General features: G+C 30.5%; 1 protein-coding gene across 3 annotated transcripts in view; it reads left to right on the top strand.

Annotated features, from left to right (window-relative positions):
- Window positions 1-18,890, top strand: part of LOC146530808 (fasciclin-2-like) — a 28,416-nt gene extending 9,526 nt beyond the window's left edge. The window contains exons 2-16 of one of the 3 annotated variants that reach the window (XM_085199466.1): window positions 3,061-3,214; window positions 3,563-3,720; window positions 4,381-4,514; window positions 4,981-5,121; window positions 8,068-8,205; window positions 8,841-8,981; window positions 9,086-9,228; window positions 9,435-9,547; window positions 9,870-10,023; window positions 10,353-10,551; window positions 10,840-11,117; window positions 13,544-13,679; window positions 14,050-14,218; window positions 16,142-16,313; window positions 16,582-18,890. In XM_085199466.1, the coding sequence (XP_085055592.1) occupies window positions 3,061-3,214; window positions 3,563-3,720; window positions 4,381-4,514; window positions 4,981-5,121; window positions 8,068-8,205; window positions 8,841-8,981; window positions 9,086-9,228; window positions 9,435-9,547; window positions 9,870-10,023; window positions 10,353-10,551; window positions 10,840-11,117; window positions 13,544-13,679; window positions 14,050-14,218; window positions 16,142-16,313; window positions 16,582-16,702 (2,351 nt within the window). In that variant the 3' untranslated portion in view covers window positions 16,703-18,890. Of the gene's footprint in view, window positions 1-3,060; window positions 3,215-3,562; window positions 3,721-4,380; window positions 4,515-4,980; window positions 5,122-8,067; window positions 8,206-8,840; window positions 8,982-9,085; window positions 9,229-9,434; window positions 9,548-9,869; window positions 10,024-10,352; window positions 10,552-10,839; window positions 11,118-13,543; window positions 13,680-14,049; window positions 14,219-16,141; window positions 16,314-16,581 lie in introns of those variants that run through there. The other 2 variants (XM_085199467.1, XM_085199468.1) reach the window with 2 other exon arrangements.
- The last annotated feature ends 8,472 nt before the right edge of the window (window positions 18,891-27,362 follow it).

Consider the following 27,362-nt stretch of genomic DNA (forward strand, 5'->3'; position numbering starts at 1 on the left):
AAACAGCGACAAAAGCTGGAGAGGAGGAAGTTTTTGAAACGTATTAAAATTTCACGCTAGCTAGCACTGCGAAGATTCATTCCGCTATCATAAAGTTATAATAGATTTTATAATAACTATAAGGACAGAGCTGTATATGAAAACGAAACAAATTATTTTTAAAAATTTTGACTTAGAGCGTGTTCATATGTAGGTAATTCTTAAATATATGGAACTATGGTTTCAATAGGCACCTTCAAAGAGATTTCCGGAATAATCTAGGTAATTTCCTTTTACTAGCACTTTTTTTGTATAATTAAAGTAAAGAAATATATTACAATTAACATTTAAATTTATTAAAAAAAAATAACTACTCCTTTTTAAATATAAAATAGTAATAATTCAGTGTTAATAATTAAATTCAATTTAATTTTTTAATGATTTTAAGATAAATATACAATTCAGTGATATCTGTATAGGACTGGGAAGACTAGAAGTGTTCTCCAGCTAACTTATTTTCTTCCTACCTTTTACACTCAAGTGCCGCCAGTATGCCTTAATTGAATCTACAACCATCAAGCACATTTCACGAGCCTTATGCATCTCATTGTAATAAGCATAATAATTTTAATTGTGCATTTATTAAGCAACAAATTAACTATATTTTATAATTTTAATTCTTGCTAAACCACTCGTTAGATACTTGTTAACTTCGAGGGTATCTTTTTAGCTTTTTTTTTCAGCTTCACGCTGTATCCCGCATAAACCAAGGTTTCACTTTGCACTGCACTTTCACCACTTGTTGCACTTTCCACCGAATTCTCGAGGCATTGCCTATTAAGTGGCGAAACTCAACGTGCTTTGCCTCGACACCAGAGCGGAGAAATGAAAATATGGTTGATATATTTCATTTCCTCGACTAGGAATCGAACCCAAAACCAGTGGCACCTACAGACACACGCTTGAGGCTCCACGACTGGCCTCTAGTTATGATACACAAAATTAAAATTATTAATTCACTGCATATAACACTGTAATAAAACAGCTGACCTACTTACTTATATATTGTTTAGAACAAAACATGAACATTAATGGGCATTATAGTAATAAAATGGGTGGCGTATGGGCGTGAACAGCTGGTTCGCAATTTGGTGAAATTATTTCAGCATGAGTATAACTTCATATTATTCTATGTAATGCTAGTAAAGATTTGTGGATTTGCTTACGTTAAGTACTTTAGGAATTATTTTGGAAGTGCATGATATTAACAATGAATTGCAGAAGTAAAAAGGAACCACTTCTAAACCTCATTTAAAAACCATCTCGACTATTCAAGTCGTTGCTTATTTAAACGTATAAATAATTCGATATTTTTTGTGAAGCTAAAAAAAAAAGGCTTCTTCTAACAAAAAGGCTTCTAACAAGAAGTAATTTTAAGTAGGTATTTTAAACATACCTTATACTTCAGTTTTACCTGGAGTTTCCAATGGATATGGAGGATTTTTTTATGTCATTTAGACAGAACGAGATTTTTTATGTCATCTAGTCTCGCACTTTATCCCGCATTTAGCAGGATCGACAAAGATAATTCCGTTTTTGAAATTTCTCTCGAATTAGGAATATTGTGTGTAGAGTGGCAGAGTTCAACGCTTGCTTCTGCTAACTGTTGTAACACTATAGATGAAATATTTACATAAACATAACCAATAACAAATACTAAAAGAGTTCCTTGTTATTAATTAGGTTAATATAAAAAGGACTATATAAAACCTTACTGAGTATTTCAATTTTAGCTTCTCCAATTATTTAGGTCGTCTAGATCAGATTTAGAACACTACAGAAGGTGCGTCTTCTACTAGAGTGCGTTATTAATATTTATATTTTATTCTTGTCATCGCCTCGTATAAATTCTTCTCTTGAAAATAATGGAGAAATTAGTTTATACTCATATACGACGACATACTGCAAAAGATTATTATTTTCCACTAGTCTCAAGAATTGTTTCACTCATTTTGTTAAGGTTAAATGATTTTCTTATGGAAGCTTCATAACCTGAAGCCAATCTTGTCAATAACCCCCTTCCACATGGTAGAAGTGCCGGCTGTCTCTCTATTGTGGGTAACTTGATCACTTGTTGAAACTAGTCTATTAGGTATTCAACGCCAAAGAGTTGGGTGAAATCTTTGAAAAAATTCTATACAATTTTAGAGAGAACCTATTGTTTAAACTCTCCATTTCTTACTGCCCGAATTCGAGATATAGCGTATTACACAGTACAAGTAAATAGTTTACAAATAAAACTTTTAAATAGAAACAGAAACATATTAAATAACATATTACGCTATCAATCTCGCTCTCTAAGTAACCGGATAAATTACTTAGTCAACGTCTCGAATACTGTTCGGTTGGGACTCGTATTGTAAATCCCAACTTTTACCTAACTTAAATAAGATTTCCGGAAAAACTCCACTAAACCTTCGATATTTGACATTAGCGGTGATGTAATTTCAAATATTCTTCTATTAACGGCTTTCTATTTTTATGTATACTATACAAAATATATAAGAAAATCTTTTATTTTAAAAAGATAAGATTGTTTTTTTTTATACTAAATATGAACAAAACTTTATTTGACTCCTGCCTTTATTTGACTGCTTCTTCATTGCGTTTTTGTATATACATTTTTTTTGGATTCACGCTTTCTCCACATAGCAAGGTAATCAAAGAGTGTTCAAACATTCCAACTTCTATACTTTCCTAATTTGAAATATAGGTTAGCGGAACATAGAATCTGGCTTTATCAGGATGGAACATTGAAAATATTTTAAAATATAATAAAGTATAATCGAATCGACAACCATCACGACTGCGCCACTGCGTTTATTAATAACTTTTATATTACTATTGTAATATAATATATTTATAAATATTATACTACTTAGAACCAATGAACGAGAGATTTTTACGAGTTCATCCAATTTAGACGTCCCATATAGAAGTAAAGGGATATCACGGCAACAAAGCCCTAAATGATGGATGGGAGTGCGTGGGCGATGTTAATAATATTTTTTTCTCTTACAGACAGTAACGCCTGTTTTACAAGCAATCAAGTCGAGTCTATTAACGTTAAAACAGGAAGCACGTTCTACCAGGGATGTAAATGTGAACATCCTGGTCAAAATGGTGTGTTTCTTAAGTGGCTCAATCCACATAATGAAGAAATAAAAGAAGTGGGGTATGTGATGGCTTATATATAAACTTTATTTACTTTGTAGACTATATAATAAAAAATTTTTAAAAATTTCTATATAAGAAAGCTTGGAGTAGCGTGATTATATTTAGTTTTGGTTATTATATTTTGGAATTCTTTACATATAATACTTAAGAAATATTAGTTAATACCTTTGATTATTTTATCTAAAATTTTAGCTAATGTATTGATGATTTAATTTACATAAATAATTACAATAAGACAATATATAATAGTAATAATTTATGTATATAATAAAAATATACTAATTAACTAATAATTAACTTTACCATAAAAGTTTTTATTCCTAAAGTAAATGACTGTTTTCACAAGACCAGGTACAGAACTGAACGTTTATTCGGAATGGTCAGATTCAAAAACCAATAGCTTGTATATATCGAATGTGGTCAAATCTATATCGGGAGCTTACAAGTGTGTGACATACCGTGACGGCCTGATGCATACGTTGACGTACAACGTGGAAGCCTATGGTAAATATAAAAAAAATAAATATAATTGTATTCCTTTTCTTTTCAGCTATCCCGTATATAGCAGGGTAATTGGAGAGAACCTAGTGTTAAGACACTCCTCACTCTCTGCCAAAATTAACCCGAGTGGGAATCGATTCACAACCGTCGACGACAATGACGGCCTCATTGTATTTTTCTTTCTGTATTGGTAGTAATATATGAGTGACTCAGGATTCCATTTAAAGATACATTTTTAAAAAAATTATAGTTTCCATATATCATTTATTATATTGCTATTTTTAATTATAAGATATTAATATACATTTTGTAAAAAAAAAACATATTTATTTTCATTTCGCAATTATAGTAAAATATTAATATTGATATTAAAGGAAGAATAATTTTAATGAAGCCGTCTTTTAAATATTAAAACAAACATTATCTTAATTAAAAGACTCGTATTACATTCTCGTTTACGTTTTAAATTAAACGGTATGTGGAGCATATTTTATAAAAACATTTAATTGTTTCAACTCATATTTATTCACATATCGTAGACACGTATGTTTCAGTTACAAATTGTATTCATTTGAGCATATATGTATATCTTTAATGTTATATATAAATATTTTTTTTATTATATACCTACCTATAAAATATTAAATAATTGAAATTCAATAGATCCACCATACTTCATAAATACTGAAGATGTGCAGTATGCGGTAAATGGCAAAGATTCTCTAATAAAGTGCGAGGCACGAGGCGACTCAGATCTATCGATACGGTGGCACAAAGGAGGAGATGAATACGTCGAGGTGCGTACCAGTGACTTACGAGTATATATTATAACTAGCGGCCCGCCCGCGGCTTCGCCTGCGTGAACTATGTTATTATTAATTTCTGTCTCCATGAGTACCTACGTCCTATAAGTGATCCATGCAAAATTTGAGACTGCTAGCATTTGTAGTAACGAAGTTTCATACAAACTTTCAACCCCAAAAACAACCCCTTAGAAGTCGAATATTGCAAATTCCATTTAATATACATAGATATAGGTAGTTAATTTTATATTATGTTCGTTACTTCTAAAAAAAAGTATTTTTAGAAGTAACTAGACTAGAAATTACCTATATATTTTTTTAGCTGTACGGGTATCTTGCGTTTAGTAGGGTAGACACAAATTACTTAAAAATTTTAGAGTTCATTATAGTAATTTAATATAATAATATTAATACATATTTTGCTATAATTATATATACATTAATTTCCGTTTTCTTTTAGATAAATGACGATGAAAAATACAAAATAACACCAGAAGGACTAGTCATAACAGCCGCTACAGGACACGATAATGGTGTTTACAAATGTATTGCCTTTGAACTGGCAACAGTCGAGGCGATAGACAAAGACATAACTGTTGAGGTTAGTTTTTAAATGTATTTTCATTTATATTTCATTTCCCTATTGTGTAATATTATCTCTATTTACCGTACATTTTCTTTGGTGTATTCTTCTTTCAAGGTGACATTGGCGGAGTGATTAGTGCTGAACTAGCACGTTTAGAACTTCATAAATAAATAACAACAACGACGACATTTATAATAATTTGAAATTCGTGGCCATATTATTTAAATAATTGTTTCAAACAATATGCATCGATTAAATTTAGTAAACATGCATAACATGTTATTTTTTTAATTTAAATAACTTACATAGTTATGATAACTTTACTTCGATTGTTATTGGTTCCAATCCCACTAATTATAAATTATTATTATTTTTTTTTTCATTTATTTATGTACCACACGTGATAGAATGTACAGAAAACTTAAAACAACAGGTAAAAAAGTGTACAAAGGATAACTTATCTCTAATAGAGATCTCTACCAGAAACCCTTGAATGTAGGAGATGTTATAAGAAATAATTCGGGTGCGGTATTATACATTTATTATAAACTAGCGACCCTATTGCGGCTTCGCCCGCTTTTACTACTGGATTATTCATATAATGTATGTTTGCAAAGCACTTAAGATAATGTGAAAATTAATTAAACCCTAACGCAACCCGCATTTTCGTAGTTTCAATAAGGATTTTCCAATTGTTTTACACAGCAAGGATTTTTTAGTAGGTACCGTAATTTTAAATCTGTGCTACTAATCTTTTCAAGTACTTATTAAAATATATTTAAATTACTATTTTTAGATAGTTAAATGACATTAAATAATACATTCAACTCGAATTATCCAATACGTGCAAACGCATCTAAATCTTCGTTGCTATAAAGGCAGGCGGGTTTTTTTTTTCGAGCTCGAAGTGGTTAATGCTGAAGGGGGTATTCTGTCCCTCATGAAAAGCAAGCACTACGTGGCTGCCTGTGGCGAAATTTAAATAGAATGAATCGGCCGGGAATTGAACCCGGGCTGCCCGCGTGGCAGGCGAGCATTCTACCACTGAACCACCGATGCGTGTAAGGCAGGCGGGCGCGGCGGACTCGCTTGTATAAGCATAACGTCGCGAGGCGCGTTTCGCAGCAAGGATTTTTTGATATTGTAACAACTTCTAAAGTACTTATTAAAATGAAAAACAGAAAAGACAGTTTTGATCTATATTAAATGGCCAACGAACTAATATACTTATTTATATACTGAGAGTACGGGATAAGTGAAACTTGACTCGATACAGTTGATGTGTGAACGGCGTGATGTGTCAATAATTAAATGCGTTTTTCTGTAAAACTATTCGCAATTTCGAAATAGTTTAAAAAGCAAATTTTATCTTCGTTTAACGTAGAAATTTAATAAAGTATTTTAAAGGATAAGGATTAATACCATTATAAAAAAATATCCCTCACAATAAAAAATATATTGAAATTATTATTTTTAGACAGAAAAATGATCACTACACGTTCTTCTTAAAAGATACGAATATGCTCTCGCGGACTTTTTTGTAGATCTTATTAAGAGGAACAATACTCCAGTACATTTTTTTCATGTAGTACTTACCATTAGAGCAGCGCATGCGCGAAAGTGTCTCAACGGGTAGGACTTTATACACATTTATCGTATTTATGTTAATTTACATAAAAATGTACAAATAATAAACTATATATAAACCTTCTACGAAAAACACTCGACTTAATGGTGAAGACCGCATCAAAATCCGTTGGGTGGTTTAGAAGAAGAAGAGTTAGAAACAACAGACAGACACGAAAAGCGACTTTGTTTTATAAGATATAGGATATGCTATTTAAAAATATCAATCATATTTCTTCGAAACCTAAAGCATATTGTTTTGCTGCCATATTAAACAGATAACACCAATCCTATTATTCGAGATGTCGTTTAGGAAACTTGAATTTTTCCCTTACTAAGAGGCTTTTCAGACCGTTCCCCTTATATTTCTAACGACGTTTACATGAATATTTAAAAGATGCTCGAGCACTGATCAACATTTGACCTACTTTTTTTCTGTTATTTACATATCAAAATTTACATTTCAAAATAATATAGGTTAAGATTTTTTAAATTGAAAAATATATATATATATATAGCCTGCCTATAGCCTGTGACACTTAATTTTGTGTGTAAATTAAATAAATTCTTAATAAAATAAATTAAATTTCTTGTTGTAAACATTATAACAATCAAATCAAAAATCTTTCAGCGTATAATTATTATATTAAATAATTGAATATTAAATTAAATTACATGTAAAGGTATATATAAACTGTCAACTTTAATTATTGATGCTGTTGCCATCGTAGGTCAGATATATATCAACTCCACATTAATCATTATTAACATGTCATTGAACTCGGCCCTACATCTGATGATGAACCAGAAGTATTTCTTCTTCATCTTTTGATATTAGTAATTTATGAACAAATTATTATTCTATTGAATAGTACTAGAATATACCTTCATTTGGATGTATGTATGGAGTTAAATACAAATTCCATTTCAGTAATGTTTTCTTTTTTCTTTGCTATTTTCTTTTGAAAATATTATAATGGATTTTATCGTTTTACAGAAAACGGATTTAGCGATATAAAAATTCAGAATACATATTATTTAAAAGATTTTAAACAATCGGAGTTACCTACAAAAGCCTATTCAAATCGCTGATACAATTTCACAGATTTCTTTTAAAATTATCCACGTATTGGTTTTTAATAAAAGAATTTCTTTTCGCAATCAAAAAATTTGTATTTGTAACAGAATTTCTTTTTCATATTTTTTTTTTACTTCATACTATATCTATCTTGGGTTAAGCTACTCTTTTCTCTTTCCGCCCATTTTTTTGACTAGCAAAACGTATTTTATCATTTGTTTTTTTTTTAGAATTTTTAATATTTTTATTTCAACTAGGTAATATCAGCTCCTACTATAGTGGAGCTCGTAGCGACTCCAGACAAAGCAGTAGCTCTGGGAGGAGATTTGTCTATCGAGTGTCTAGTCTCTGGTGTTCCACATCCAGACTATGAATGGAGAAAGGTTCCTCCGGAAGTAAGTACGGGATATCATATTTATTCATATATTTTAAACTTGTTTTGATTAAATAAATAAGGGCCGATATAATAATATATTTTAAGATATTTCGTTTTGTTTTCCGTTCACGTCAATAGCTGACCATACAACGAGAGGGTTGTGGAATAATTGAAGTATACAATGTTTGGAATAAGTTTTTTAATTAAATTAAGTAACTTGAAACTTCGTTACTTCATAAAACTCGTATTCAGTTTATCGCTTTTAAGCAGTCTTGTGTACATTTTGTCATGATACAATTTTCTACATCTCGAGTGTTGTATATTAAAAAACTTTTTATGTTCTCTGTAACGTATAATATTATTTAAATGTCATTTTAAATGTCTTTGTCAAAGTTTATTTTTAAAATTGCCTTTTTCATTAAAATTATTGAAAATTATTTCATTGAATTAGAGAGTTGCCAATAAAATCTCAAAAGTGGTAAAATTATTATAACATACTTAAATAAAAGTAAATTTGAAGGTTACATTTGGCAAACGTCTTAAAAGGCAGTGGTCGCAGGTTCAGGACCTATTCGACGGAATATTTTATATGTATAAGAAATAAATATATAAGTGTTAAAAATATATTTTAATATATAAATTATTTAATTTTAGGATACTAAAAATATTAATGTGACATACTATCAAGATGGCAATCAATTAATATTCGAAAATATTACATATGAAAATCGCGGTACATACGAGTGTGTAGCAACTAATAATGCTGGGACTTCCAATAAAACTATTGAAATAGAGGTAATTTATATATTCTTAACATTCTCATACAAAACGTTTATAAAATATGTTACATTTTTGTATATATGTATAAAACAATAAAATATATTTTAACTTGTCTTTAGGTAATGCTTCCTCCAAAAATAATAGAATTCAATAACGTAACTGCTATCGAGGGCTCGATAGCGCAGATAGTTTGTAAGACGTCGGGGAATCCAATACCTCAAGTGAGCTTGGACTTTTTAGGCGAAGAATCTGATGATCAAAGGTATATAATGTTTGTTTTTATTATTTTAATTTCACACATTTTCTCTTATAGCAAAGTAAGCAGAGGGAACACAATGTCAAGACACTCCATTCTCTACTCTCGAGTGGGGACCGAACCCACAACCAGTCGCATACTTTGTGCCCCTGCGCCACGACTGGCCTTATAAAGATAAAATTAAATAATATTAATTTTACATAATATTTCAGCATAGTATGGGACACAAAGAACACGAGCTCAACTGAAGTGGAATTCTACTTGAGTTTTCTTAGAGTCAACCGCACTCACGGCGGAGTTTACGTTTGTAACGCCTCTAATGAAGGTATTTTTGTTATAATGACATTTCTTCATAGTGTTATTTTATTTTTTTAACCTTGGAACTTTTTAAATTTTTTAATTAAAATTCCAAAAATTAAATAAATTCCGATTAAAAATTATTTATAATATGATTTATAATTAAATACTTTTTTCTATTTTTTTTATGATATTGCTTATCTCTTTTATTATTTTAATTTAAATACCATTTTTTATTAGACTACAAATAAATATTTTTCAATTTTTACTATTAAAATGAGTAAAAAAATAGCTTACAAAAAAAGAATAATAATAATAATATTAAAAACAACAATTTAAATATATTTTAGCAAAGACTGTTTCATCCGAAATGTATTTAACGGTCCAATACGCGCCATACTTCGACGTCACCTTCGAAAGAGTATGGATTTGGAATCATCAAAATATCAATTTGAGTTGTGAACATCACGGAAATCCAACTGGTGTAGTGACTTGGAATTATAGGTATCTTATTATTGGAATTTATGAAAATTATTATTTACATCTTTTATTTCTCTTTAGCTTCACGCTCTATCGCAGTGGCAATTTGAAAACCTCAAAATGAATTTGCTTCATTCCCCCGAGTGGGAACCACACCGGCAACCGTCGCATTTACTATCTCCTCTACACTTTCCCAATATAGATATTGGATACTTCATCTACTAGCGGAATCTAATGATGCGCTTTTTCTCAAAATTAAAATAGGACCCGGCCTCAAAAATTAAACCACAACAATCGTGGACGAGAAGAAGTAGTAACATTTCTCAATTACTAAGAAAAAAAATATTTTCTAGATTAACAGACAGAAAATTATCAACCGAAGAAGAAGTGGAAATTAACAAAATAATGGCAAATACTTTTCACAATGACCCGCTTGTTATCGTAAATAAAACTATGTATGGAATATTCGAATGTTTAGTGAAAAACGAATTTGGTCAAGCGAATAAAACTATATTAGTGCAAGAAGGATTCGCACCGCCAGCTATTAATACTGTAAGTTCTCAATTATATTTAAGTACATTTTTAAATTTAAACTATAATTTATCATATTTTTTTAAATATTACTAATCGTAGAGAGTCTAGTTTCATTCTATACCTTTATATACCCAAAGCGGAAAAATTATAATAAATTAAAAATATAATCATACCCCCTAGTGAGAATCGAACCCACAACCAATGCGCTTATAATCAAATATTCTCTCACTGTGCCATTATGGCCTTAATTTATTAACACAATTTAGAGAAAATAACACTAATCTTATTGTTAATTATTAATTCTAGGTATCAATACTAAACATAACATCGAATTCCGTTATATTTTCAATATATGGTCCATACGAGGTGTTGGGACCTGACGTCATCGGTTACAAATCTGAATACGACGAATCTGTAAATTACAATATAACTGATATCCATATGAACAGGACTTGGTCCATAGACAGACCGTTTAAACTGGACCGGCTAAAGGCAAACACTAGTTATTATATTAGATTTGCCGCCATTAATAATGTGGGGGACGGGGTTTGGAGTGAAATTTTTGATTTTGAGACTCTTGAAAAGTAAGTATGTTTTTGTTAGCTTCTTGTAAACTGTGTCTATCTATCTAACGATATATCTATCTAAATATCCACACGTCCATTTATCTTTCTTTCTACTTATTTCTATCTATAAATTAATGTTAAAAAATATTGCAATATTCTTTATCTTACTTGTTTTTAAAAATTCTTACTTTTTATCACCAATAATATATAATACTAGCGGCCCGCCCACGGCTTCGCCTGCGTGAACTACGTTATTATTAATTTCTGTCTGCATGAGTACCTACCTACGTCCTATAAGTGACGTCCATGCAAAATTTGAGACTCCTAGCATTTGTAGTAACGAAGTTTCATACAAACTTTCAACCCCAAAAACAACCCCTTAGAAGTAGAATATCGAAAATTCCCGTCTTAGCAAGCACCTACGTCCTATAAATAACTCCTACGCAAAATTTGAAATTCCTAGCACTTGTAGTTTCTGAAATTTCGTGATGAGTGAGTGACCTTTCGATTTTATATATATAGATTTGTGTATAGCAAAAAACAAAGTAATTTTGTTTTTTTTTACATTTCACTTTAACTTTCAAATGGATGAAGGATTTATAGGAGGATAAGCAACTTAATTAATTGATACCATTGAAAATACTCATTGATTTCTAAACTTACAATCTCTAAATTTATTTTACCCAAAATACGGGCGCTTAATTTCTATACTGCGAATATCTAATACCGTTTTAGAGCTAACAGCCTTAAAGCTTATTCAGGTTCGTGAAGCGAAAATCCGAGGGTTTGCTTTGATCGTCCCATTTAGGTACCTACGTGTAAAATCACGAAAGATTCGGGAATTTATTTTAAATGATATCTAGATATAAAACTTGATATAATAAATTTTAGAACAATTTTTTTTAGTTTCACGCTGTGTTGTCACTCGGTTTCATTAAGAAAGCAATGCCTCCAGATTTTCTACCAAACTCTGGAGGCATTGCGTGGCAATCAAACAAAAGAAAATATTAAATATTTGATATCTTCAAGTGGGAATCGAACTTACAACCTGTCGCATTTCGCACGCTAGTGTCCCCGCGCTACGGCTGGCTTTTACATTATTACATTTAAACATCCTCATAATTTTCACTATCGTCTGTGTGTCGTTTACGTTAATAATGAATAGTTCCGTTAAAACGTCAAGAACAGCGCTGTGACCACTACACTTTTTCCTTTTTTTCCAGCGTGCTCGCAAAAATTCTACATTGTTAGTGCCCACTTTTTCTTTCACTTTTAATAAATCGAATAAAAAAATAATATATTAGCATCAATACCGTTTCTATATAAATATTATAATCTAATCTTCTTCAAGCTGTGTTCGTAGCGGAGTAGTCTCTACATACCTCTTTCGCCTCGTCCACTGCCATCAACCTCTTCATACAGACCCTACCGGGGGTTCTCATGCTTTTTACGTGACCTAACTCCAGTATCTTCAATTTGATTGTGCTTTCAAGGGCCAGCCGGGGTTTGTCCCTACCTCTCTCACCGCTCATTTTTCCTTCATAAATCTTTTAGGAGGACGGAACTACAAATATAAAAAAATATATTATTCTATAACGAAATTGAATATATATATGTGTGTTATTTATCTAAAATCAAAATCGTTAGTATCGAACATAACGTAGAGCTAAATTAGACCTTCCCAACATAGTTGCAACTCGTGTTGTTTCCGTGTATTCGAGTTCCTATATCAAAGTTAATTGGGTTTCAACGTCAAATAAAGCTGAAATTCAATTTGGTAAATGTTTATTATTGATTCTGGTAGCGTTGTACAGTATTTTGTCGAATGTATGTATTTTTTTTACATTTTTATAGTGTTATTCCACACTCAGGAAGGAAATTATTTATTACGAAATAAGTATAAAATTTTCAAAATTGGGCTATTTATTTCTGGGTAGCGGAATTTCTAAGAGCCGCGGGTTCTAATTCCGCTACGTTAAAATTTTCATTCGTTTTCTAAATAAGTATTTTATGTATGTAAGTTGTTTATAATAAAAAGTAAATATACGTTATATTTATATATTTTTTTAGTAAATAATAAAACATTCGTGCTTCTTTTCTTTAGAATAATAATAATGGTGGGGGAGGAGATCAATTGTCAGTTTCATTTCTAAATCAAATGATTTAGAATTTAATCTTATAATTGAATTTAATAATAAAAAATAAGATTAAATGGTGTTGTTTTATATTTTTATTATTATTTTATAGTAGAGTATGTTAACATTAAATTTTAAAAATTAAATAAATTATTTAGGAGATATTGATAAATTCAAGAATTTTCACTTACTTGTTATATATCCTTATTTTTCCTTTCTCCTTTGTTTTATATTTATAAATTTGTACTGCACCTGAAGTATATTATTATAATCTGTAGTAGTTAGCTATAATATGCACGTTCTATTCAGAAATGATTCTAGATCGACACCCGACGAGCCAGTGTTCGAAGATAACATACAAGAACTAGTGGAAACTTCCAATATATTAAAATGGAAGACTCTTGCTAATGAAGATATTGATTTTTACTCAGTGCGATATTGCCCAGTAAGTATAAATTAAAAGATGATAAATCAGTTTCACGCTGTATCCCGCATACCGCAAGGTAGGTAGAGGGAACCAAATGTTAAGTTAAGTTTCCCTCTTTCCGCTAAATATTTTGAGGCATTGCGTGTTGAGCAGCGGAAGGTTATTCCACTTTATGGCGAAATTAGATATTTTTCCTTTTAATTTAATGCTACTCGTCAAAGTTTTATTCCTGCTTAATTACCTTAAAAACGATTCACTGATTGCTAAACTCCAAAAAGGACAAAGTTACTTCTTAATTTATTTTTAATTGTTTATAATAAATAAGTATAGATAAAAAAGGAATTGTAGAAAAAATTGGTTATTTTGAAAAAAATTCAAATTATTACAGATGACTAATGGATTAATTGAGGATGCTAAATGTGAAAAGCAAACTCTAGAAAAGAGCGAAGAATTTTATTTAAATAAAATAGAGTCCAACACTACGTATTATTTTGAACTCGTCGCCCACAATTCGTTAGGAAATTCTAGCGCTGCGCATATTATTATTACAACTGCAGGTAAAATATATTATAAAAACAAATGGTATTTATTTAAATTTAAATATTTTATAAAATCTATTTCAATCTAAATGAACACAATTATTATTTTTTTATTTAATTGATATAAATACATATTATTAAAATACATCATCCTATCCTATATCTTATAAAACAAAGTCGCTTTTCGTGTCTGTCTGAACTTTCTAACTCTTCTTCTTCTAAACCACCCAACGGATTTTTAAGCGGTTTTCACCATTAGGTCGAGTATTTCTCAGGGAAGGTTTATATATAGTTTATTATTTGTACATTCTTATGTAAATTAACATAAATACGATAAATGTGTCTAAAGTCCTACACATTGAGACACTTTCGCGCATGCGCTGCTTTAATGGTAAGTACTACATGAAAATAATGTACTGGAGTATTGTTCCTCTTAATAAGATCTACAAAAAAGTCCGCGACAGCATATTTTTATCTTTTAAGGATAACGTGTAGTGATCATATTTCTGTCTAAAAATAGTAATTTCAATATATTTTTTATTGTGAGGGATATTTTTCCATAATGATATTAATCCTTATCCTTTAAAATACTTCATTAATTTTCTACGTTAAACGAAGATAAAATTTTCTTTTTACAACATTTCGAAATTGCGAATAGTTTTAGAGAAAAACGCATTTACTTGTTGACACATCACGTCGTTGACTCATCAGCTGTGCCGACTCAAGTTTTACTTATCCCTTACTCTCAGCATATAAATAAGTATATTAGTTACGTTGGCCATTTAATGTAGATCAAAACTGTCTTTTACTGTTTTTTCATTTTAATAAGTACTTTAGAAGTTGTTACATTATTAAAACATCCTTGCTGCGAAACGCGCCCCGCGACGTTTTGCTTATACAAGCGCGTCATGAGCAGTCATCGGTGGTTCAGTGGTAGAATGCTCGCCTGCCACGCGGGCGGCCCGGGTTCGATTCCCGGCCAATGCATTCTATTTAATTTTCCTCACAGGCAGCCACGTAGTGCTTGCTTTTCATCAGGGACAGAATACCCTCTTCAGCATTAACCACAAGCTCGAAAAAAAAAACCCGCCCGCTATAGAGGCATAGCAACGAAGATTTAGATGCGTTTGAACGTATTGGATAATTGGAGTTGAATGTATTATTTCAGCGCGATATGTTTGGTTTCATATTTTTTGTAGTAGTTATTAGTAGGTAGGCTTTTGTTTATAATTTATTCCGTTTAAAAATAGTCATTTAACTATCTAAAAATAGTCATTTAAATATATTTTAATAAGTACTTGAAAAGATTAGTAGCACAGATTTAAAATTACGGTACCTACTAAAAAATCCTTGCCGTGTAAAACAATTGGAAAATCCTTATTGAAACTACGAAAATGCGGGTTGCATTAGGGTTTAATTAATTTTCACATTATCTTAAGTGCTTTGAAAACATACATTATATGAATAATCCAGTAGTAAAAGCGGGCGAAGCCGCAAGGGGGTCGCTAGTATTAAAATATAATATTAAAATACCGCACCCGAATCATTTCTTTTAACATCTCCTACATTCAAGGGTTTCTGGTAGAGATCTCTATTAGAGATAAGTTATCCATTGTACACATTTTTATTTTGTTATAAGTTTTCTGTACTTTCTTTCTTGTGTGTGGTACATAAATAAATGAAAAAAAAAATGTTAATTTAAAACGACATCGCGTCGTAGACTATTATTTTACATAGTATGGTATATTCTATATGTGTCGCATCTCCCGAAGGGAAGGATTTAATAAGGAAGGATATATGTCACACCGCGAAAGCTTTAATGACGTTTTTTTTTTATTTTGTTATTTTTCAATCTAAATGCTTGCATTTATTATTTTAATAATTAATTTAAATTGTACCTATTTAATTAATTTTTGTGTTTAATGTTTTTTTTTAAATAAGCACAAGAAGAACTGTCACTATCATCTGGAGAAATAATAATTATAGCGATACTCGCTGTATTCATTTGTTTGATACTTTTGGATGTATTACTACTGATTTGGAAGAGGCAAGGAGTCATAGCTAGTTGTTGTTACAAGAAGAGGAGTAAACGAGAGGCTAGCATTAATTCAAGGTTAGTTTTACACATTGAATTAATATTTTTCTTATTTGACTTTGAAATTGTCTTTATTTTCTTCACTATTAACCTGTAAAGGAATATATTTTTATAATATTATCCAAATTATTATTTGAAATATACGAACTCATTTTTTACTATACTCTGTGCAATATAGCAAAATTTATTCTACATATATCAGTTACTAATTTAAATATAAAAACGCCAAAACAAATTGAACTTACTACACACACACACCCATATATTTTAATATAAATAATTTCAGAGATAAAAAAGGCCTATTAAAGAACAATCAAAACACAACGGCGTCGCGTCGCAACGGCCACAGAGAATACGAGTATAACAAAACAACCGGAATCATTACCGGAAAACATTCCGCCGTATAAAATATAATTAATATAACATGCTGTATACAGGTACGGTGCGGTTGACGAGTTGTGGCCACTATAAAGTTAGCTGTAGATGGCGTAGATTTGATTTTGAAATTGTTTTCTTATTTTTAATTATTTTTTTTAGAATAAACAATGCGCAACAGATCAAAAAATCTAATTTCACAGTAGCCACGACTAGTTGGCCGTACTGTGCTTATTTATATATTGTATAGGTAACGTGTGTATTGAAATAAATACATTTGTTTTTTGTACTATGACATTTGAATAGGATCGTAATTGAATAACAGTATTCTAGTGTAGTTATTAAAGTGTTGAATGGCTTACTTTTAGTTGTATAGAATGTAGTTTATTTATTAAGTAGTCATTGTAAAATGTCAATATAATATGTAAACGAAATAGAAATCATTTTAAATTCTTACCATCACATCTAACTAACTGAGTTATAATTCAATTTTATAAATTCAAATATCTCCTCGATTAGAATACAACCCACTACTATCTCACGTAGTAAATTTATATAACCTTAAAATGATCATATGTAAAATTATAGGCTTTTAAATAAGCATAATATTATTAACATTCCCATTTTAATTATTTTTGTTTCCAATTCTGGAAGTGACATCAGAGCGAAATTGTGAATATATTAAATATTTCATTCCCTCGAGTGGAAATCGAACCTACTACCTTTTTCAGTCACACTTTGTGCCTCTTGGTGTTAATTTAATATATTAATATCTAAATTGATAATGAAATCAAATAATACAACTTAAATACAAACTTCTAATATTAACTAAATTACTATAGGCTATATACCTTAACTATATAGAAATTCCGATTTCATATATTAGTAAGTAGTTTAGTTTTAGTAATACAGTACAAGTTATTGAAAGTTGTCTCGAGGGGACCATTGTCGGTAAACGTGAAGGATTGTTAGAAAATTGGATGGTGTTATGCAAATTATATGTAAATAATATTAAATATGTTATACAATTGTTACAATTTATATATTTTAATACGCATTTTTTACATTTTTAAAGTAATATTCCACGCTTAAGAAAGAGAAATACTTTTTTAGAAGAAGGAGAAAAATTTGAACGTAGAAGAATTTCAGTCTCTTGAAAACCGTCCGAGCGCTGTGATTCCTAAGCCATACGGCTGGTCACCAAGAGGACCGGGTTCAAACCCCGCTACGTATTTTTTTTGTGATTTCTAAAAAAGTATCTTAATTAATTTTCACATAACACTATTCATTATTCTAAATACATAGAGTGTTAAGACTAGAAATAGTAGATCCCTAGTATTAATATTTATAAGATAATATAATCTTTCAAAGAAATGTGGGAACTTTGATTCGGGATAAAAGCTTTGGCCTTTGTATAAGTCTTTATCATAATGTTGTTTACTTATAATATTTTCTTTTAAAATAATATTTTTGTTTATCATAGTTTATAAAAAATAATCTTTATTTAAAATAAATAAAGATTTCATTACTATTTACTTTGAAGATATCAAAATAAAGTAAGTAAACCTTTACAGATTAAGTATGTACACTAGCGGGCTCTGGAAAAAGAAATTACCTATAATTTTAACTATAATACCGTTCGTCACCAGCCGTCGTGGCGCAGCGGCACAAGGATGTGACTGTAACGCGATGGTTGTGGGTTCGATCCCCAATCGAGGAAATAAAAATATTTACTTACATTTATATTTTCATTTCTTCACACTAATGTCGAGGCGAAGAGCCGCGTTGAATTCCGCCATTCAACACGCAATGCCTTCCTGCTGTGTGCGGGATACAGCGTGAAATATATGTATATAAAAATAAAAACTATAATACAGATTAAAGTAAGTAAGTACAATTTTTTGTCATCTCCAAATGCCATCGAATTTCGAATAATAAATTATACGAGTCGAAAAACGAAACTTCCGAGTAAATAGATTTTATTGTATATCTCATAATAATTTTAATTATTTATAATTTGTTTTCAAATAATAATATAATTTTCATGTTTTTAATACGAAATATTTTACCTTAGGTTTTGTATTATATTATTTTTATTTTGTAAATACTTTTATTTAAATTATAAGCTTTATTTATAATGTTTCTTAAATTGTCAAAAAAATTGCTTAGTGTTTATGTTTACCAAAGATTTAATAATAAAATTTAATAAATTGTGAAAAATTGTTTTTTTATGCTGTTGATTATGTATTAGAAATCCTAGTATATTATATACTTATTTATATCAAAAAATCCAGCCCCTAATATTTATAATTATGGAAGATAATCACTATTTAGCCATTATCTAGATTATAATATTATCCGTTAAAGATTTTTTTAAGCTTTATGTCTTACCCCGAACACAGAAAGAAAACAGGAAAAATAAATATATATAATAAAAATATCCTGTAATAACGACAGAGATTCAAATCCACAAACCCAATTATCTTTACAAATTACAACCACGGTACTATAAGGCATATAATAAAATTTACATAAACATGAAAATACTTTTTAATAGCTTGTAAATTTATAACAAACTTCAACCACGTTTCAAAGTTGATTTTATGTGGCGAATAAAAACTCGAGAGAAAAATTACCTTTTTTTACGTTTTGTTTTACGGAACTGAAAGTTTTAATGCAATTTCAACAAAAGATGAAAATGCAGGTATAGTATTGTTTTAACTTATCTCTTTGAGACTTTATTGCGCTGTAAACAGGGGGGTACTTTCGTGAAATTGTACTTATGGTATTAGAAGAAGTGAAGCGAATCCACCGTCAGTGTTGTTGAAAATCGTACTTGTTCACTGGTTTACGTTTCTCTAGTAGGTCTTTATTACTTTTGCTAAATTTATTTGTTTTTATTTATGATATAAATTTTATTTCTTTTAGCAATTTACTTCACGAGTGGGGATCGAATCTACAAATGTTACGTACCTGATGAAGTGGGAAGTTATTTCATTTCACTAGAGTGGTCTCATTTTTATATTTATAATAGTTCTAAAAAACATCTTTATATGTTTTTTTTCCTTTCAGTTATAGCAGGAGAAACGGTAAATATGTACATTTCTTGCTTCTGTTGAAAAAAATCAATTTATCAATTAAAAAAGTTTATTATTTTGAATGAAAAATGTAAATCATAGCAATGAAGATTTTGCAACCAATCAGTACTATTTTTTTGAGTAAACAAAATAAAATATTTCAAATATTGGATTGGTAAATTTAACATTTTAAAACAATGAAACATTGAACGAATAATATAATATTAATACAATTCAATGAAATAATAACCAATTTAAAATATTCCACACATTTCAGTAAAATGTACATACATATTTGAAAATATTCGAAACATGAAAAGTAACAAGCAACGGGAAATTGATTCTATCTGGATTCCTTTGCAATACAATATGAAATATAAGCCCCAGTTATTGCTTGTATATCAAATAAAAATTTGCAACATTCATTTTGGCTGTTTGTATTTAAATTATATGAATTTTCGTCGGTACAAATATGTACAAAATTGTATATAAATTCATTAATTCATGTATTCGGGAAAATTTTCAAATAATATTTGTGCTATTATCGAAGAAAATAGACGATATTTGAAGAATCTTATGTAAAGTTTTATTTAAAACATTATCTTTTTTAATTGCAAAATGGGCAAACGATAATGGTGGTACCAAATAAAGTAATTTACGAGAGCATCCCCCATTGTAAAGACGATAGAATAGAAACAGAGAACGGAGAATCTCTCCGTATTTTTACGTTTTTAATCTTTATTTTTTAATAATAAAACATATATATTTATCAAAAATCTTACTGTCTAAATTTTATACTGAATATTGTGATTTTAACTGACTGGAGGAAATTCTTAGAACGAATTTCAAATTAGATATATATTATAACATTTTCATAATATTTAACTCCTTTTTGTATTCGTATAAATTTAGAAAAGTTTTGATTAGAATGAGAGCACGTTACGTTTGGAACTAGAGGAATAAATCAGTCATTTTTAATTAAACATTGGCCGGCTGAAGTGTAGAGGATAATTTATGGGAGACGCGTTGAGTAATTAGTGGGCACTGTCCTCGTTCATGATTTACGAGATCTGATTTTTTTTATATTCTTTGTTTTCTATTCTATACTAGCCTGTAATTTTGTTAGTCTTCATACTGAAACAAGGAAATCCAAAAATGGGAAATGAACTGATGAAAATTCAATTAGATCTAAAATTTTGTATATCTTTTGAAGTATGATTTTATCATTTTATAATTATTTTGCTTCACGGCATATCCTGAAGGTATATAGCAGAGGAAGCACAGATAACCTTATGTCAAAGAACTCTGTCTTCGCTTTCCATTTCAAGTTATTGTATGTTAGTTAGTGATAAAGTAAGTAAGGCAATGAAAAAGAGTCTTCTTCAAGTTTGAAATCTAACCCATTTACTGAGTCATTTACCCACTGCATATTCTGATATTGGTAAAATAGAATTTTTTTTATTTTTAGTTATTTTTAGTTAGTACCGATAAATTTTCAATTTAGTTATCGTTATAATAAAAAATACTCGGAATCGATTTCACACCTTACCTCAATTTAATCTTATAAGTTTTTAGGACAACGATTTTTAACTAAAAATTTAAATGTTATAAAGTAAAAAATAAACTCTAGCAACCATTACCGACACCTGCAGCGGGCGGTGTTGCTGTTAAAAATCTCATAAATCGACCAAATCGGAAACGCGAGAAGTATCTCTTGCTTTTAACCCTCGCAAATTGAAATTGAAACTGTGTTTTTTCATGTTTTACAAATTAAAGTTATTTTTATTTAAGTTATTTAATTGGATAATAATCTAATCAAGTTACTAGTAAAATAAAAAAAGTAGGGCAAATAATTGTAATAGGAATATTTATTATTCAAAAAAGCTATATTATATACTAGCGACCCGCTCGCGGTTACACCCGCGTTAACTATGTTATTATTAATTTCTGTCTCCATGACTACGTCCTAGTGACGTCTATGCAAAATTTGAGACTCCTAGCATTTGTAGTAACGAAGTTTCATACAAACTTTCGACCGCAAAAACAATCCCTTAGAAATCGAATATTGCAAATTCCCGTCTTAGCGAGCACTTACGTCCTATAAATAACTCCTATGCAAAATTTGAGATTCCTAGCACTTGTAGTTTCTGAGATTTCGTGATGAGTGAGTGACCTTTCGATTTTATATATATAGATTTATATAATTATTACACGGAAGAGTTCCATTTAAAAAAGCAAATATAATTATATTTTCCTACCATCCTCTGGGAGTACTGGAGTATAAAGAAAAAAAAACTTATCAAAGAAAACAATAATATTATACTCGTATATTGAAACATATACATATCTATACGACTTTTATTATACTTTGTCAATAAAAGTTAATTTCTACAACAAAATGGAAGGAAAAGCAGACTATTATCGACACCTGCGCGGCGAACGTTGAACGCTGTTAAAAAACCCATAAATTGAATATATCGTCTTGGAACAGCGTGAGAAGCAGCACTTGCAGCGTCCATGATCCAAGTATCTTTTCTATCTTCTTGGTTGTTATTTAATTTGTCGAATTTGTGCTAAGCTAAAATGTATAGAGTAGGTATACCTTTTGTTCATACGAATTGAGTGTTTAGAAGATATGTATTGGTAGTGTTTGTCAAAAGACGTTAAAACACATTTAAGAAGCAATTATTATTAAGGTGAGAATTTAAACGCGACAAGTTAGGGGTTCAGTGCCCATTCGAGAAAATGTAATTAGTATTTTCAATTCTTTGCTTTAGTGTTGAGGTAAAGCTCGATAAGATCATATTTATTGCTGAAAGCGCTTCAAATCCTGCTACATTAAAATTAATTTAAAAAATACATATTCATATTGCATTATAAAGTTAATAAAATAAGTTCATTATAGAGTAAATAAGTAAATTATAAATTTAAAAAAACATTTATACATAAATCCAAAATATATATACAAATAAATATTTTAAACAATTAAGCCTTAATAAATTTTCACCTAATATATTATATCTAGAAATGGTTTGATTTAATTATACGATACATACGAACACGTACAACCCGTGCCATTAGAGTTGCCAGTGCCGAACTAATGCTCTCTACGTGATACAGCCTATATTTGAACTACGGCTCGGGAAATTACTTTGAAGGTAGACTGTAATAATATATAGAGACTACTTACTGTCTTATTTGCAAAATAAAATTGAAATTATTATTTTGAAATGTAAATATTTTTAAGGCCTACAGGAACACAAGCGTGTAGCGGTAAACGCGGTTGTCAGTTCGATTCCCAATAGGGGAATGAAATATTTAATATTTTTATTTCGTCTACGAGGATAAGCGCAGCGATCAATTTTAATACCTCTGTCAACACGCAATTTCTCCAGAATTCGGTGGAAAAAGGGAAAGTGTTATAACACTAGATACCCTCTGCCTGTTCTGTCTGAAAATTTAACTATATCATAACGTAGTTTGCTAATATTGGTATATGAAAGGGCCGTGGGTTCGATTGACATTAAGGACGCTTAAAGTTTACATGTTTCTATCAAATTTCAAAACATTTTTTTTTACATATTGTCTCTAAATATTATTAGATATATTATTAAAATACGGTAAAACCAATTTGATTTTTTTTATTTTAAGTGCTTTATATAATAGTTATTTTAAATACATCTCATATAATCTTTAACAATATCCAAAATAAACATTACCTAAAATCCATTAAAATATATATATATATTTCAATATAAAAAAAACACTTCTCCAATATATACTTTAACACAGTACATAAAAAAGTTTATAGAGACCACCCCGATCCTAGGGGTTGCAAGCTCATGCATAAGATATGTGCTGAAATAATATTTATTTAAATTACCGCTCCCCCGAGCGAACCTGCTTGAATATTTGATATATATCGCTGACAGCCTGTGTTGGGGTTTGTGAGGAGTTTGTATAATTAATCGAGATAATTCGTATACTTAAACCACCTTGTTAATTGTTTACTATTGTAAGCAGTCGTTATGTTGGTTTGTTTCTTATTGTTTGTTATAGAATAATTGGGATATATCTGAGTTTACAGTTTAGTTTTTTTTTCAGTTTCACTTTCACTTTATCCCGGATATATCAGGGAACCTAGCGTCTTAAAAATTACAGAAAGAATTTAAGAATTTTTCAAACTTTTCGTTAAATTTTCAGAGTCAGAGAGAAATAAAAATATAAAAAAGTTCATTTCCTCAAGTGGGAATCGAACCCAAGATCTGTCGCGTTTACAAACACAGACTTGTGCTATTGCGCCACGATCTACTAGAAATAATACATATAAATAATCCTATTTTGGCTAAAAGGTTATTTTGACCTTACAACCAATTATTAAGGAGACGGAAGCTGCCCAATAAAAGTCTATACGCCAAGAAAATAAACAAAACCTCGTAACTTAAGTAACTATTGTTATCCAGTATATTTTGGGGTTCCTTATCAAATTTAGCAAAAGACTTTGGAACATTGATTGATCACTGTGAAAGCGATCCTGACGCACCCCTGACAAGTTTCAAGGATGCCAAAGAAACAACGCTAAACAATCATGGAACCAATTCGACTGAAATCATAGAAATTTTTCACAATTTTCTTAAAGCAATATAATATATTTTTAATTTTTTTTTACTTTCCCAGAAGAGCGACCTCATTAATTACGTGACAATATTTCATGATGAGAATGGTATAAAAAAGTACCTACATATATTGTATGTGACAGGCATTGGAATTAAATGCGTGTAAAATTTTACTGTATTTTTTTTTGCGTACAGCCTTAATGATATTTGCATGTTAGTATTCTTCCAGCTTGTACTTGTTTAATCAGCTTCACGCTGTATCCCGCACACAGCAGGGTAGGCAGAGGGAACCTGGTGTTAAGACACTCCGTTCGACACTTTCTGCTAAATTCTGGAGGCATTGCGTGTTGAGTGGCAGAACTCAACGCAGCGCTATGCCTCGACACCGGAGCGAAGAAATGGAAATATAAACGTAAATAAATATTTCACTTTCTCGAGTAGGGATCGAACCCACAACCGTTGCGTTACAGTCACACCATTGTGCCGCTGGTAGCTAAAAATAGTTTATACACATTACGCGTTTCTAGCTTTTTAACTTGGCTCGACACGCTGGCACGTTTCTTGATATATACTCGTATATATAGACTAGTGGACCCGAACGCGGCTACGCCCGCTTGACCTATACGAATATTTATTAAATATATTTATGAAATTATTTTCAATTTTCAATAGAGAGATGCGTTAAGCAGGCTCATCTCGGGTGACGTTTTCTAACAACAAACTTTCCAAATCGTTGCTTAGCAACGACGGTTGTTATTAACATGGCGAAATAAATTGCATATTCAAATTAATAAATATTTTAATATATTGATATATACCGAAAATAATACAAATATGAGAAAAAAAAGTATCCTATGTTCATCCCGAGACCCTCAAGTATCTGTATATGAGTATTTTATCACAATTAAATTAGCGGTTTGGCCCTGATTGCGTAAAAGACAGACAGACAGACAGACAGAGTTACTTTTGAATTTATAGGTATGGATACGTATCAACAGGAAATAAAACAAAACCTATTATTATGTAGACCACAGTATAGATTTTACTAACGAATGAATTGTGCACTTATTGGCGGGACAAGAGCGATGATTGCACCCTGCGACCCCCCACAATCGATACCACCACGTGACCCGCAAACTAATACCGGAATACCTATTTTGAGTTCTGAAATATTTCGTTTTCTTATGAAAAAATATATAATTACTAGTGGACCCGAACGCGGCTACGCCCGCCTGAACTATACGAATATTGATTAAATATATTTATGAAATTATTTTCAGTTTTCAATAGAGAGATGCGTTAAGCAAGCTCATTTTGGGTGACGTTTTATAACAACAAACTTTGCAAATCGTTGCTTAGCAATGCGACGTTTGTTATTAACATGGCAGAATAAATTGCATGTCAAATTAATAAGTATTTTAATATATTGGTATATATCAAAAATATTACAAATATGAGAAAAAAAAGTATCCTATGTTCATCCCGAGACCCTCAAGTATCTCTATATGAATATTTTATCACAATTAAATAAGCGGTTTGGCCCTGATTGCGTAAAAGACAGACAGACAGACAGACAGATAGACAGAGAGACAGACAGACAGACAGAGTTACTTTCGAATTTATAATATAGGTATGGATATATTAATTATTTTTTATTGAAAGAAAAGTATAATATTTAACCTAATGAATATTAAAATAAAAAATATTCCATATTTCATTGGAATTTTGGTGATTCATTTGTATTTTAACTATGTAGCTATAGATACTATTTCACTGTAAATAATTCTACGACTTTGAATCGATACTAGATTGAAACATACAATACAAAGACAAAGTGCCACGTGGAATTCCGTCACCGAATTTGGAATATCTCGAAAATTGAGCGGAAAACGGAGAGTCTTATTAGTTGTTGATTGTCTACTTAACACAAGTTGCTTGTGACGAGGAAAATCAAATACGACGCGGAAAAACATGTCATGTTGCCTTTTTTGGTAAAAAAAGATGATTTTGAGATCAAAAATTTTTGGCGAACCAGGAAATCTTTTGGTTTTCAAAAAAAAAATCAGCTTCACGCTCTATCCCGCACACAGCAGGGTAGGTAGGAACCTAGTGTTAAGACACTCCGTTTCCCACTTTCTGCCGAATTATGGAGGCATTACGTGTTGAGTGGCAGAACTCAACGCCTCGCTTTACCTCGACACCAGAGCGAAGAAATGGAAATATAAACGTAAATAAATATTTTACTTCCTCGAGTGGGGATCGCACTCGAGTGGGACTTTGGTTTTCATTTTATAGAAATTGCCTTTACACTTTTACCCATAAAAAGTAAGAAATTATGGATACAGTGAGCGGCCGTCTGCAGTGCCTGCAGTGCCATGGATAAATTATAAATTTTACACAGAAGTTTAATTAGGTTTGTTTGCAACCCCAAAAGCAATCGCAACCGCCACGTGACTTGCAAAACAATGTTTTTCTTAACTGGGTCTGACGTATATTAACTTTAATTAGAATAAAATCTGTGAATGTTTTCTAAACTAATATATCTTGATTTAAATTTTTTTTAAACGTCACACAGAATGTGACTAGGAATGTGAAACCCGTATAATGCAGGGTAGGCAGGGGGATCCAGTGAACCTAATATTGAGACACTCCGTTCCCATAAAGACATTTTCGTTTTCCATTTTTGTCAGAATTCTGGAGGCATTGCGTATTATTATTGTAATACATATATATCATTGTCACTAATTAATTGCATTTATTAGTCATATACTTACCTACTAGGAAACGTGAATAGCTGAACATCACGTACAAAAGGATAAAGAGTATTTCCTTCTTCATGAACATTGCGTGAAGTGGAAATTCCGTGTCCATGGGCGTAGGAATATAGGGGACCGGCCTACCCCACAAATTTTACTAAGAAAAAAATTGCTAGGGAAAATAAAAAAGATAACATTTACACGAACATATAAAAACACAAAGATAAGTTCACACATTTACAT

The sequence above is a fragment of the Heliconius melpomene genome, chromosome 16 (genome assembly GCF_056956725.1).
Source record: "Heliconius melpomene rosina isolate 202511_hmr_F chromosome 16, ASM5695672v1, whole genome shotgun sequence".
Lineage (NCBI taxonomy): Eukaryota > Metazoa > Arthropoda > Insecta > Lepidoptera > Nymphalidae > Heliconius > Heliconius melpomene.